This window comes from Salvia hispanica, chromosome 6 (assembly GCF_029641045.1).
Source record: "Salvia hispanica isolate PSC_SH4W2 chromosome 6, Shi_PSC_v1, whole genome shotgun sequence".
Taxonomy (NCBI): Eukaryota; Viridiplantae; Streptophyta; class Magnoliopsida; order Lamiales; family Lamiaceae; genus Salvia; species Salvia hispanica.
Window position 1 is genome coordinate 6,532,283 of NC_142697.1, and position 15,112 is coordinate 6,547,394.

General features: G+C 36.3%; 1 protein-coding gene across 2 annotated transcripts; it reads right to left on the minus strand.

Moving 5' to 3' along the window:
• Positions 1-284: 284 nt before the first annotated feature.
• On the minus strand, positions 285-2,366 carry LOC125204689 (Major facilitator superfamily protein). Of its 2 annotated transcripts, none has more exons than XM_089060069.1 (3): positions 2,137-2,366; positions 1,728-1,906; positions 285-1,552 (listed from the first exon to the last, which is right to left on the minus strand). In XM_089060069.1, the coding sequence occupies exons 1-3, from the start codon at positions 2,261-2,263 to the stop codon at positions 485-487; spliced, it is 1,374 nt and encodes a 457-aa protein (XP_088916195.1). In that variant the 5' UTR covers positions 2,264-2,366; the 3' UTR covers positions 285-484. The 2 variants fall into 2 exon arrangements, with proteins under 2 accessions (XP_088916195.1, XP_047959353.2); XM_048103396.2 differs by having other exon boundaries at positions 1,728-2,050; positions 2,137-2,363.
• Between the last annotated feature and the right edge of the window lie 12,746 nt (positions 2,367-15,112).

Genomic DNA, 15,112 nt, shown 5'->3' on the forward strand with positions numbered 1-15,112 from the left:
TTTAGTTGAGTCATTTTTCCATTTCGAAAAGTTCATTTTCATATATGCTAATAATGAACTCATTTTTTCATTCCTACTTTGTTCTCTCTATTATTTTATTCTCTCTACTTTATTCATTCTCTTACTTACCTACCACTTAACACATTAAACATTCATTTCTTAAATGTGCCAAAAAGAAGTGTCTCAACTATGAAGGAACGGAAGGAGTTAAAATTCTTATATTCAGACACAATTATTCATAAAAATTAATGAGAGCTCATGCCTCAAATTCTCTACGCATGAGAGATCAACGAAAATTTGACACGTTTTGTTATTTTGAGACATCTGCAAATAAAAGACATGAACATTTTATATTTTGATAAGTGAATCCCATACTCCACTAACTTTGTCACCAATATTTTTTATAAGATCAAATAATTACTTAAAATTTGTATCGAGTCAAAACGTGTCTTTTATTTTGGAAGGAAGTGAGTATAAGCTTGTATCACAATGCATCCATACTCTGTTTGTCGCTCCCAACAATCTTGTTCCAAAACCAATGATGCCTCCACACCTTGTCCATCTGTTCAATCGGCACATTTTTCGTCTCCGGCAACAAAACATAGACGAACGCCGTCATGACCGCCACCCACCCCCCAAAGAAGAAAAATATCCCCGCCTTCAAATGGCACAGCATCGCCAGAAACGTCTGCCCCACCAAGAACGTGAACAGAAAGTTGACCGCCACCGTCACACTCTGCCCCGCCGCCCTTATCTCCAGCGGGAATATCTCGCTCGGTATCAGCCACCCCAGCGGGCCCCACGACACCCCGAACCCCGCCACGTACACCCCTATCAGCACCAGCACCACATCGCCATACCCTTTGCTCAGCCCGCCGTGATCCCCTAGCTTTCCCGCCATTATCCCTCCAACGGCCACCTGCGCCGCGAACATCACCAATCCGCCCGCGACGAGGAGCGGCCGCCGCCCCACTCTGTCCACCAGCACCATCGACACGAGCGTGGTGGCGATGCCTACGACTCCCGTCATTACGGCCGACATGAGGGACGCGCTCTCCCCGAATCCGATCGTACGGAACACTATGGGAGCGTAGAAGGCGATGACGTTGATCCCGGTCACCTGCTGGAAGAAGGGGATGGCGATCGCCATTATCAACTGCGGTCTGTAGTTTCTCTGCAGGATCTGATTGTAAGGATTTTGCAGAGTATTAGAATTTTCAATGGCACTGATGAGATCGTGCAGCTCAGCATCCACATCGCTTGTTACGCGGATCCTCTGCAGCATCTGCTTCGCCTGTTGTTGGTTTTGGCCGCGCTGGATTAGACTGTTTGGTGTTTCGGGAAGGAAGAGAGCGCCTAAGGTTAGAATGGAAGCTGGAACGGCCGCCATGGATAAAGAAATTCGCCAGCCATAGCCTTGCTTGATCTTCACAGTGCCGTAGTTTATGAGGTTTGCGGTTAAGGCGCCAATGCCGACACTCAGCTGAAACCCATTGTTGAAGGCTCCTCTGTATTTTGGTGGCGCCATTTCTGATAGATATAGTGGAACTGCCTGAAAGTTGTCAAAAAACACCGATGATCCTGTCTCATTTATATATACTTGGATAATCTTTCTCCTTATAAGGCCTTTTATGGGGGTGAGTGATCTATTTCTACTATTATACTGTAATGGTATTCAATCATCCATGTTTTGAATTGGTCCGTCATGTATATATATGTTTAAGTACCTGGTTGGCAAAACCAACACCAACTCCAAGAAGGACTCGGCCGAAAATGAGCATGTATATGTTGAGAGCTGTGCCATTAAGCGCTGCTCCAGCGAGAAATGCAGCACCGCCAATGATGATGGAGGGTTTGCGGCCGTAGGCTTTGGTAGTGGACGACGCGAAAAATGATGCAATGAGGCCTGCCAAATACATGGAGGATGTGAATAATGTTAGCAATTGGCTGTCGAATTTGCAGTAGTTGCTAATCTTGGTGTCCTCCTCCATCCTCCTAAACACTTCAGGAAAAAATTTCTTCAAGAATGGCCTCATAGATGTCACTCCACCTAAATGTTTACAATCATTTTTATCATAATTAAAGGCGTAAGTAAGGATCTTCTATGTAATAGGCAATTGTATAGTCATAGAAAACCTGAAATTCCAATATCGTAGCCAAAGATAACTCCACCCATGGCAGCCATCATACAAGATAAGACGACGAAGATAGTGACTTTTCCGGTGTATCGGGCTTCACTTGCAACCGCGAAGCCTCCAGCCATGGCTTCTTCCTCCTCTGTTCAATGGTGTACTAATTTGTTTCAAACTGCATCAGAGTCAAGTTTGAGAATGTAAGGATGAGAGTCAGTTGTTTAAGATAGTTTGTCTTGTGGTCCTGTCTCATGTGAGTGAAAAGTCTTTAATTCATTATGGATATTTGATGTGTGACCAATTGGTTTCACGTGCATTGACGGGCTATTATATATTTTTAGTAGTTTAACTTATGTGTCCTAAAAAATTGAGTGATTCGAATATGATGCGTCTAGCATCACAGAAAAGAGCAAAAATTGAGTGACATATGATGCGTCTAGCATGACAGAAAAGAGCAAAAATGAAAAATATAGAATATTTATACAATTATGATGCGTTGATATACCACGTGATAATATGTCTGGATTACTTATTTTTTATTAAAAAAAAATAAATAAATACAGAAGTTTTGATTAGAAATGTAAAGAAGCACGACTTGCATGTTCTCTAATTTTTGGCATCCTACCCTTTAAATTCATTATTTTTTATGGTGCCCAACAAGTTATTATAAAAAGAAGAGATCTCAAATTCGATTTTCCCTCTTCTAAACATCAATCAGTTGGTCCATGTGGGAATGCATACAGTGGCGGATCTAGGATTAAAAAATAGTGGGGGCGGAATAAAATAATAAAATAGTAAAATATTAAATATAATACTTCAATATGTTTTTTTAGCAAGATGAAAGTCTATTACAATTCAAGTAACTCTAGCATCTGTTAACCAAGACAACTGATTTCTACGGGTATCCATATCTTGAAAACGTTTCAAGATTCTTTCATTAGAAACACTAGCAAAAATGGATCTTTCATTGTATACTACCAAACTGTCATTCAACCACTCATCTCCCATCCTATTCCGCAAGTCAGTCTTGACAAATTTCATTGCTGAAAATACTCTTTCAACAGATGCAGTCACTACGGGTAAAATCAATACCAACTCAATCAGACGATAACCAACGAAAAAACTTTATCTTTCTTGGTTCAACAATCTTCTGAGATAGGGTACCCAAATCTTCAATACCATTCAATCGTGCATCTCTTCTCACAACATCAACAAAAGTTTCAAGTTGTTTAAACAATTGAGTATGTTCAGTCGATGTGAAGTCCTTTGGGTAAAGAGTAGCAAGATAAATAAGCTTATTAACATTAAAAGCAGCGAAATCATTTTTTGGATCGAGGCATGCCATACAACTTAGCAAGTATGTGGATGCGGATGCCTCAGAGAAACGATTTTCCATCTCTTGTGCAAGTAAGTCGATGACCTAATTGACACAAGAAAGATTAAATACCAAGATGATTCTAATTTAGTAAATGAATAAGGCGATAATGGTTATTTTTTTCGGTCAACAGGCCGACGTCGGAGGCAACGGTGGGGGCGGATGTGGAAAATATACATCCGGGATAAGAGAAAATTAGTCGCATGGTGGGGGCAACCGCCCCCACCTGCCCCCACCTGGATCCGCCACTGAATTCATACAACAATACAAATCAACATATGTAACAACCCCATTTTTTCTTTAATAGGATTTTACTTGACTTTATGGATCTTAGATTTTTATTTATTAAGTTAATTTCTTAATATGAGAGAATTTGAGAACGTATTTATAATTCAACAAAATAATTTACATATATCTCACATGAAATTCTTATTAGATTATTAGGAAGAGTTGTGATTAATGTCGACCAAATTAGGACCCTTCATATTTATAATCTTGTGGTTAGGATTAATTTACAATTTTGCTTATGAATTCCATCGTTTTCCATGGAGGATTTAACCACCCCACACCTGTAGTTGCTTCTCCTTCATTGGATGATATAAACAACCCAACTCCCACAACTGAAGCTTCTCGAAGAGCAGCAACTGAGGTGTACCTACTTCCATGGCCAACCATGTCGCAACGCCTCTCTTGTGGCGGGCCTGGGCGTCCAGTGGGTCTCCGACTCCGCCTACGCTGCCACACTCCAGCTCTACGTGAGGCACAACTGTCTCATCTTCTAGCTCTACCACGCCCACCGCTGCCCCGGCGCTTACTCCTAAACCCCGACGTCATCCTCGTGGGGCTCTGGAACCACAGCGACGAGGCGATGCTGATGCGTTCGGAACACAAGCTCAAGGTGCGGCAGCTGGTGGATGTGCGGGAGGCGGCGCACGATCTGAGGGGGTGCCGGCTGGGGAAGCTGGCGGAGGAGATTTTGGGGATCATAGAAAAAAGTTTCATGTTACAACCTCTAGACCCTGGAGGATAACCTACAAACTAACATCTCAATGTTTGAGAGTCCAGTTTCTGCTCGCAGACAACAACTAATATGTATATAATCTAAGCTGGAAGAAATAGGATAATTTGGAATATTTTCATTAACTTGTGTTTGTGTGTTGACCTAATAGTAAAGTAATGTCTAAGATCAAAGGCCTCAGGTTTAAAACTATCATGACGGGACCTTTACATGTATTGATATGACGAAGGACTATTACCATTAATTAATCATGAATATAGTAATGAAACTATATTCACTAAATAATGAACTAAATGAGCGTATGTTATGAAGTAATTTTGACATGTTATTGAAATACATTAATGATACAACAAATTAACTGTGTTAAACGTTAAGTGGTAGACCACTGGTAGTAATGAATTATATTCAATAAATAATGAACCAAATGAATGTTAGTAATGAAGTAAATATGACATTTTATTGAAATACAATGTTAACTGTGTTAATCATCAAGCAGCAGTAATGAACTTATTACTTCATTCAGTCATGCTATTACTTCGTTCCATTAGTTTATTACTTCATAATGTGTTATGACATAATTATCTTTCAGTTGAAGTAAATTCTGTATATGATGAATGCGAAAAATAACATAACATCAGCCCATCTAATCCATAAAAAACAAAATCTAATGGTCCTAATTTGGTATTTAAGATTGGATTCGTCAATAATTGGACTATGAAAAGTTGAATACTAAATTAGATGCTTCTATTTGAATTAATTCCACTACTCAATATTATTTTTAAATTTATAGTCTTTTTAATTACTTTAACAAGATTTTGTTACAGATGAGTTTTAGGATCGAACTCAATATATTGACGTGATGAACAAATGATAATTTTTCTTTTTATGTTGGCCCAATTAGTTGTTGAACTGATCTATCCCAGAGGATCGAGGAGCCCAAATGATTAAGCTCTTAGTATTTTGTTAATGATGAATTATTTTAATTTAATTAAATTTAAGAGTATAGGATGTTTCTGTTAGGTTTAGTATACTGAAAAGCATGTTTCGAGCAAGTTCGTGCGAATAGAATCTTGCTTGTATACGAAAAATTCTACAATCTACTTTTAACCCGATTCCCGATTCAGTATTATTCGAACAGTATCGCATGAATAGGATCAGTATATTATTATATTGTGTTTGCTTGTGCATTTAGAAGATGTTTTATAAACATTTGAATGTATAAGAAGCAAACCAAGTCTAAGTCAATTGCTTAGTAGACTGATTGTGGGCGTCGTCCACTTTAAGGTAACACAGTCGGTTCTATGCAATGCTTTGCAAAAGAAAAAGAAGAATTTCACAAACCATATAGGCTTAGACTACCTATCATGAAAGGTTGCAGTGTCAGTCTGATTATTTCTAAGCCTTTCTGAAATAAGATAACGTTGGTGTGGAATAGCACTGAATGGATCTAACACCAAGACGTGTCTTTATGCTATCTACTGAAAAACTAGGTCTTGATAAATAACTACTCCTTCCGTCCGCCATTAGGAATCTCATTTATTGGTGGCACGGGTTTTAAGAAATGTTAAGAAAATTGGGTGGAAAAAAATTAGTGGAATAAGGGTCTCGGTTGTATATATTAGTTTTAAATGAAATATGAGTGAAATGAGTTAGTGGAAGGTGGGACTCTATTACCATTTATGGTAAAAGTGAAACGGGACTCTTATTCGCGGACAGACTAAAATGGAAAAACGGGACTCTTATTCTCGGACGGAAGGAGTATTTCTTAATCTACATGCGTTAGCAATTGATTATGCACTACTTTGACTTATCAAATGGTGCGGGTTTTTCCAATAATCTTGATATATTGGGTAGTGATGATTAATATCTAGCGGTGTTAGGATTGCCATTATGTTGAATCGCGTGCAAGGTGAGTCTCGTTTGATAATGTCCTCGGGAGGAGCTTGAACAAGGTTTTATTATTCGAAAACTGACCAGTTAGAATTTAATTATTCCATGAATAATAGATAAGTGTTTCTTGCTAAGTCAACTCTTGGAATTAATAAGATGTTAATTAATTAAATCCATAGCAGACATTAATTAATTAATGGACATTTATATCGTAAGTGCGGAAAATAAATAATAAACAAAATGGAAATCCGGATTGCTTGTAATTTCGGATTTGGATTGGGAGGTCAATATTACTTCTGTAGTAGCTGCTTGTAATATTCCAATACAAGCTTGTATTAAATTGTGAGTTCAATTTAATTAGTAAAAAGCTAATTGGGGTGTGCCCATATCCAAAACCTTCCATAGATCCCTGACTGGGCCTAATATGAACTTAATATAAATAGAAGAATAAAGGAGAGACAATATCATTATTATTATTTTTCTTTACATGAAAATCACGTCCCTCTCTCTCTACTGAAGGGGACGATTTTTCTAAATTATTTTCCTCCGTGAGAAAGTTCTGTTTTCTTTATTCGAGTCCTAGTATTTTGATAGATCAGTCCACCCTGATATCGAGATATAGTCCGGAATCAAGTCAGAAGATCCCTGGTCTAGTATTGAAGATCATCGTGGAGAAGGCGCGTGCAATCGACGATTCTTTGGAGAATCAAAATCGGTAACTCTAAACCGTAGTATTCATGTTTAGGATTTACTTTCTTTAAGCATGAATTATTTGCGTTCTAGTATGCAATTATTTGTTTAACATGTGAATTGATTAATCGCATAATCGGTCAAATAGATCTTACGTCTGATTTATTTGTTTTGTACAAGTCTTCCGCTGTGCAAGGGACACCAAACCCCAACAATTGGTATCAGAGCCAATGTTTGGCTCTGATTATGTGGATTAATTTCATGTTATGTGAATTGCTTGAATGCATGATTATATTCGTTGCGTGAATGGTAAATTTTGTTTGAACGAACGACGAAGAATGAGAAGCAATGACGAGGGAGTACTCGGCCGGCACGAACAGTTGGACCTCGCGCTAGAGCTGCTCATGGTTGTGAATTCAGCCTCGGCGTTGGGACGTCTCGGAAGTACCGCACTTGGGTTCACCTTTTTTTTGAAAATATCATGACATAATGATTACTATGTGTAGTTATTTGTTTGTGTTATGTGTGTAGAGGTGTCAAGTGGGCTGGGCCGGCCCAGGCCCGGTGAGGCCCAACAACATTTCAGCCTGGCCCGGCTCAGGCCCATGTCGGTGCCGGGCCGAGCCGGGCCTGGGTTTTGGTATACATAATGGGCCCAGGCTCAGGCCTGGGCCCAGTAGATATGTGGGCCGGGCTAGGCAGGTTCTGGGCTGGGCCAAGTTCAAAATTTTTACTGTGCTATAACTATTGATTAATCTTTATATATATTACCACTAAATAAGGTAAGATTTTGTAGACATGAGTTTTATATAGGAATATGTAATAATTGATTTGTGTATTTCACATACACGCATATGTTATTCAATCCCACAAAATTAGGAATTATAGTATACTATAATTATAGAACTATTTTCAATTGAGATAAATCAATTAACAAATAATATCTATATTTATGCAAATTAAATGTAATAATGGAAATCAAATGATTTAGGTTGAGTAATTGAATTAATTAATTATTTTTTTAGTAATGTCATTAATAAAATTTAGAATTATTTTGAAAATATACAAATATAAAATAATCATGCATCTATTACTATATTAATAAAATGGATATGTATGAAAATAATATCCAAACTTCATAGTCTATATATATATGTTTATACACACGCAAGGGAATATATTATATATACATATTACATTTTGCATAGACATGGAATACTAATCAATTACTCCTATATTTATGGATTATATTTGGTAGAGATAAATTATTAACAAATAATCTCTACAATTATGCAAATCAAAATTATTATAACACAATCAATTGTAGGATCCTCTATTTTTGAAAAAAAAGTCAATAACTAATCTCTTTAATTATGAAAATTCAAATTTATTAGTATAAGTTTTAATTTAAGTTAAGTTATACTGATAACGTATCTTCAAAATATTCAAATATAATATAACCATGTGTCTAACAATAAATTAATACTAAGAGATATGAATATATTATTTGTATTTTACTTAAGTTATGCATAAATAAGACTATTGAAAGAATTAAAAATATAGTAAAGTATAAAACAAAGTACATAAGTTAGCATCTACCGGGTCTGGCTCGGGCCTGGGCTGGTCCTGGGCCTGGGCCGGGCTTCAAATGGTCCTGGGCCTGGGCCGGTCCTGGATTTACAAAACAACCCAATTCGAGCCCATTTCAACTAATGAGCCCAGTCTAGACCCGCTTCGTTACATTGGTGTGCCGGGCCTAGGCCGACCCACACCAGGCCGGGCTGGGCTGGGTCGGCCCGGCCCATTGACATCTCTGTATGTGTGTGACGAGTTTTTCGTCAATGATTGCGTTAATCAATTGATCAAATTTGTGTGTACCACGTAATGATTGCAAATCATTATAAATGTCTCCATCAAGTATTTGTTTCATTGTAGTCGCACTAAAGTTGTTGGCTAGGTTCATGAATTTTGGAGATTTTGTGTCTTCGTGATATATGAATCGTAAACTGTACAAGATGTCCATCCGAGTGGGATTCGGTCAGGATTTTTCCCAAATTCAGATTCAGATTTTCTAATCCTTGGAATTAATTTTTAAAAGTATTCAAAATTAATTTAGAAATTAAATTTGAATATATTTTATGGATTTATGAGATTTAATTATGAATTAAATTATGAATTAAATCATGAATTAATTAGATTTTTTCCTTGTTTATGGATTTATATGAATTTAATTCCTAGATGAATTCTAGTTATATTTGGTAAATGACAATCTAATTTTTATCTATATCCTATGGATTTGTATGGATTTATTCCTAGACAAATTCTAGTTGAATTTAGATAATGATAATATTATTTTATTTTTATCCTATGAGTTTATTTGAATTTTATTCATAGATAAATTCTAGATGGATTTGGATAGTAATAATATGATATTTTATTCTTATCTTATATATTTATATGGATTTGTTCCTAGATAAATCTTGGATACATTTGAATAATAATAATATAATATTATCTTATTCTATGGATTTATATGGATTTATTCCAAGATATATCCTAAATGAATTAGGATAAACATTTATATTAATTAATTTTATCCTATAGATTTAAATATATTTAATTCTATTAAGAAAAATCTTAGATGGATTAAAATAAGTATTAATCCAAGTTATCCTTATCTTTTGCATTTATATCCTAGATAGATTAGGATGTTAATGATATTTAATAAAATCCTTATTTAATTGGATTTAGATAAATTTATTTATCTAAGAAATCCTAAGTAACGTTTGATATATTCTGGATGTCTATTCTAAATAGAATTAAGATTTGTATAAATCTTCTTTGATAGGATTTTATTTTTATCTTATGGATTATGATGGAACTGTTTCTATCTAGTAATATCCTAGTACGATTTAAATAATGATAATCCTAAATCAATGTAATCTTGAATTGTAGGATTTTATTTTATCGAAATAATGATAAAATAAAATCTAGAACAATCCTAAGTGGATTTAGATAGTATGAACTTAATAAATCCTAAATGAATTTGGATATTTATTATCCATAGGGGTGGCGAAACGGGTTACCCGCGGGTGGGTACACGCACCCGACAAGTTGGGTACCCGTACCCGATTTTAGCAAAATTTATTGTCCCAATACCCGCCCCGCGACATACCGGGATTACCCGATACCCGTGACGGGTATCTCGTACCCGACATTGCGGGTACCCGTACCCGACCCGAAATCCTAATAAAAAATTCGAAAACCATAATAACCATCAATGTTCCTTAATTTACTTTATTAATATCGATGGTAAACTTTGAATAGATTGACAATAAACGTGAAGGGACACTCTATTGCTAGTTCCGGTGAGTTTTCTATTGTATGTTCATTGGAATATAAAAATGTTTCAAAAGAACTCTTAGATTATAAAGTACTCCCACTGTTCTGCCTTAATAGAGGCATTTAATTTTCTTCACTCATTTTGGAAAAATAATAATACAATTACTCTTCTACACATTATTATTTCTCTAACTTTATTTGTTCTCTATTCTAACTACTCCCTCCGTTCCATAGTAATGGATGCGTTTCTTTTCGGCACGGAAATTAAGAAAAATTGTGTTAGGTGAGTTAAGTAAAGTGAGAGTAAAGTGGATAATGAAAAAAGGTAAAAAGATGAAGAGAGAATAAAGTAAGAGAGAATAAATTAGGTGTGAAAAAATGTGTTGACTTTTACTAAAAAAGGAAATGACTCCATTACTATGGAACGTACCAAAATGGCAAAATGACTCTATTAATATGGAATGGAGGGAGTATTATTATTTAACTATTTACTTTTTTTTTTCTCCACTTTAACTATTTGAAACGACTCTATTAATATGGAATGGAGGGAGTATTTAAAAATGGTATATAGCTAATACTAATAATAACGGGTATTATCGGGACTAACGGGTATACCCGCGCGGGTAATGGGTATACCCGCTACCCGCAAAACTCTAAAACACACTACCCGATCCCGCTCCGTTACCCGTTATCTTTGGGTAGCGGGTACCCGATTGATGCACTATTTATTAGCACTAAAAATACCTGCAAGTATACATGGTAGATCTAGTATAGCTAAAGATCAGTATCGGGTTGTCGAACACAGGGAATATAATTGCAACTGGCTATTATGTACTAAGCGTTAAATACTATCTAGAGAATCAAGAGAATTTTAGATGTTTGAAAATAAAAACAATTAAAAGCAAGCAATCAACTAAATGCAATTAAATCACAAAGATAAAATATGAGAGATAAGAGAATTCTAGGGATGTGCGTTCACAATCATGGTTATACAAATTCCTACTACAATACCCTAGCACAGTTTATACTTCGATAGAACGAGTCACACAAGTTATGCCCATGAGGTAAAAGCGTAGATTACTAACACTAGGGTTGTCAATCCTAGATTCGTAACTCCTAAAAGCTCCTAAGACCCTTGAAAAATCCTCACTTTCAATTAACAGTGCCGTTTTAAGGGAAGCTAATTGTAGTTCTATTAAGTGGATCTAACTCGGCAACCTCCTCTCATGATTATGTAGCAAGTTATATTAAATCAGCATCGAATGTGTCACTCAAGCATGCAGTATTACCGAACAACTTAAGGAAGAAACGAAGTATAAACAAAACGGATATTAAATAGAAAACGGAATTTGTATAAACCAAGAAGAGTTACTAACACATCCCTAAAATCCTATGAATTTAGTTACACATGAAAGAAAAAGCTAAAACCATAGACTCAAAACTCTAATGGTTGCCCCTTAGAGCGAGTGAGCATATAACCTGAAAAGAAAAACACAAAAGTGAGAATAACTCAAAAAGAAAAGAAAAATAAAGCAAGTAAAATCTAAATTAGTATTCTTAATTTTTATCACGATATTAGGCTATAGTAACACAAAATTGTCCCCGGTAACAGCGCCAAAAACTTGACTCAACTTATTTTTAACAAAAGTATACCCGCAAGTGTACGGGGCTAATGTAGCAAATAGTAAGCAAAGAGTATCGTATCCACAGAGACAATGAGTGTCAACCTAATTATCACGAACCAACCTCAACTACTATCTAAATGAATCGGAAAGTTTTGGTTTTTCTAAATCTACTTAAAAGCAAGGTAAAAACAATTAAAATCAACTAGAGAACTGAAAGCAAATAAGAAAGCGGATGCAGATCAAGGATGAGAAGAGTAGAATCCTACGGGATCGATAACAACTATCCTATGCTCAACTAACTTCCTAACTATGCCAACAAAGGGTCTCAAGGGTTATTAAGCTATCACCAAGGTAAAACTATATTTTTTCTCAAAGTATATAATTTGTAGATTGCTACCTAGAACCGAAGTGTTCTTCCTAGAACTAAGGTAACAACTCCTAAAAGCTCCTAAGATACTTAGCTTCATTCAAAGGCTCAAATCTGTCGATTATATTGGCAAAGACGTCAACTTCTCTTCTTTCAAATTAAACTACTCATCTCCCTAGTAATGTAGTAAAATCCACATGCATTTATAAGGTGATCAGTCAAATAAATGTATAAGCACAAGAGAACTCAAAATAACCACATGAGCCAAGGCATAGAAAACGAAAATCAATTAAACATAAGAATCATTGTATCTCCCCCGTAGAACTCTATGAAGGATTTAGCTACTCATGTTCAACACAAAAGTCAAAGAAATATTCAAAGAAATATTCAAAAACATTGTTTGAACAAAAATAAAACTAAAATTAGAAACTCCTAGAATCAGATTGGGCGGATTGGAGGCCTTGTCTTCAATCTTGCGATGAATATTCGTCCTCTGCTCGTTCTTCTCTTCTTTCTAGGTGAAAAAGTTGTATTTTTGGGGTAGGAGGCGTGTAAGTTGTGTTTGGAGGCGTTTCCTAGGCATATATATACCTAGGGTTGACTTTGGGCCGAAATGAACTGTCGGACGAAGCTGGCGGGTCGCCAGGTTAGTTTGCATGCGAACCTGGCAGGTCGCCAGCTATATCACTACTCTGCGCAGTCTTGGTAAAACGGCCATAACTTTTTCTACCGAACTCCGATTGAGACGTTTAAGATATCCACGCGAAGCTCTTTCGAAGACGAATAGAATGGTATGCATTACATGCGAATAGGACTTCCAAATATCCAGAAAATCTGTCTCGAACTTTGAGCAAATGCACATCCACATATTTTGTACATTTTCTTCACATTCTTCACAAAAATGGTCAAAATACCAACATAATAGAGAAGTAGCTATAACCATGTCTCAAAGTACACAATATATGATCAAAAGCAAGTAAAACTACCCTCTAAAATCATGTAAAATCCAAGTGAATCATATGAAGATCAAGAGATGAACTACAAGCCTAACAACGTGATAACTCTAAAGATAAAGAGAGAGATATCAGATTTTCCACATTACCAAGAAGTCATACCATTAGAAACTTTTACACTAATAAAATCAACTTCAGTACCTAAGATTGTAACCATGTCGTGGTGGGAGCGTTCCTGTGGAACACAACAAGTTCATGGGTCTAAGAGTGTCGTAAGACTCAGTCTTAGATTAACTTGAACATAATCCATTTAACTACAATGTAGCATTGGTTCATTTGGATAATCATCTTAGAAAATGTGATAGATTCCATATTACAATCTAAGATAGACATCATGTTTTACCAGACTTGGAATACTACCTTCAGGCTGTGTGAGTCAGTGGGAGCAAGTATCTATTAGAACTTACATAAATTAGAATGTATGTATTATGATTGTCAAGACAGCCTTCTATAAATAGAAATCTTGAGGAAATCATTGATGCACTATTTATTAGCACTAAATATACATGCAAGTATACAGTGTAGATCTAGTATAGCTAAAGGTCAGTCCCGGGTTGTCGAACACGTGGAATAAGATCACCAATTGACTATCTTCTACTAAGCTTCTTTTACTATTTGGAGAACCAGAGAATTTTGCGAAATCAATTAAGTTAAAAATAGAAAGCGAATGGATGCAGCACAAACTAGAGATCGAATAAATGAGATAAGAGAATTCCAGGGATGTGCGTTCACAGCTATGGTTATATAAATTCCCTCTACAATACCCTAGCACAGTCTATACTTCGATAGGACGAGTCACATAAGTTCTGCCCATGCGGTACAAGTGTAGATTACTAACACTAGGGGTGTCAATCCTAGATTCGTAACTCCTAAAACTCCTAAGACCCTTGAAAAGTCCTCACTCTTAATTAACAGTGCCATTTTAAGGGAAGCTAATTGTAGTGTCTATTAAGTGGATCTAACTCGCCAACCTCCTCTCACGATTATGTAGCAAGTTATAGGGGATTAACATCGAATGTGTCACTCAAACATGTAGTATTACGGAACAACTTAAGGAAGAAACGAAGTATAAACAAAACGGATATTAAACAGAAAACGAAATTGTATAAACCAAAAGTATGTTACTAACACATCCCTAGAATCCTATGAATTTTGTTACACATGATAGAATATTCTAAAAACATAGTTTGAAGGGAAAACAATGTAAACATAAGAACTAAAGTGATAAAACCCAAAGGTAGAATCCTGTAGCCTTGATCTTCACTTGACTTCGTCTTCAACCTCTTGCACAGTGATGAACTCTCAAATATTTTTGCTCTAGAATTGTGAAGCAAAGAATATAAATAGTTGTTGTTGAATGAAGAGGTTTAAGGGAGTATATATAGGGAGTAAGTCGAATCCTATTGAGGATAGGAAAAGATTGGCTAATCTTGGTAAAATCTGGAGAAAATCCAATTAAACTCGTGCACCGCCTTCTCGCAGCGGATCGCTGCGCCTTGGCCAGCGGTCGCTGTGGATTGTCCTAAGCCTCTGCGGATTTGGGTAGCGGTCGCTGCACATCCTGCAACGGTCGCTGCAAATTAGTCCAGTGGCTACGAGATTCACTCGAGCGGTCGCTGCACATGCCCCAGCAGTCACTGGGCATCTTCAGACTTTTCAG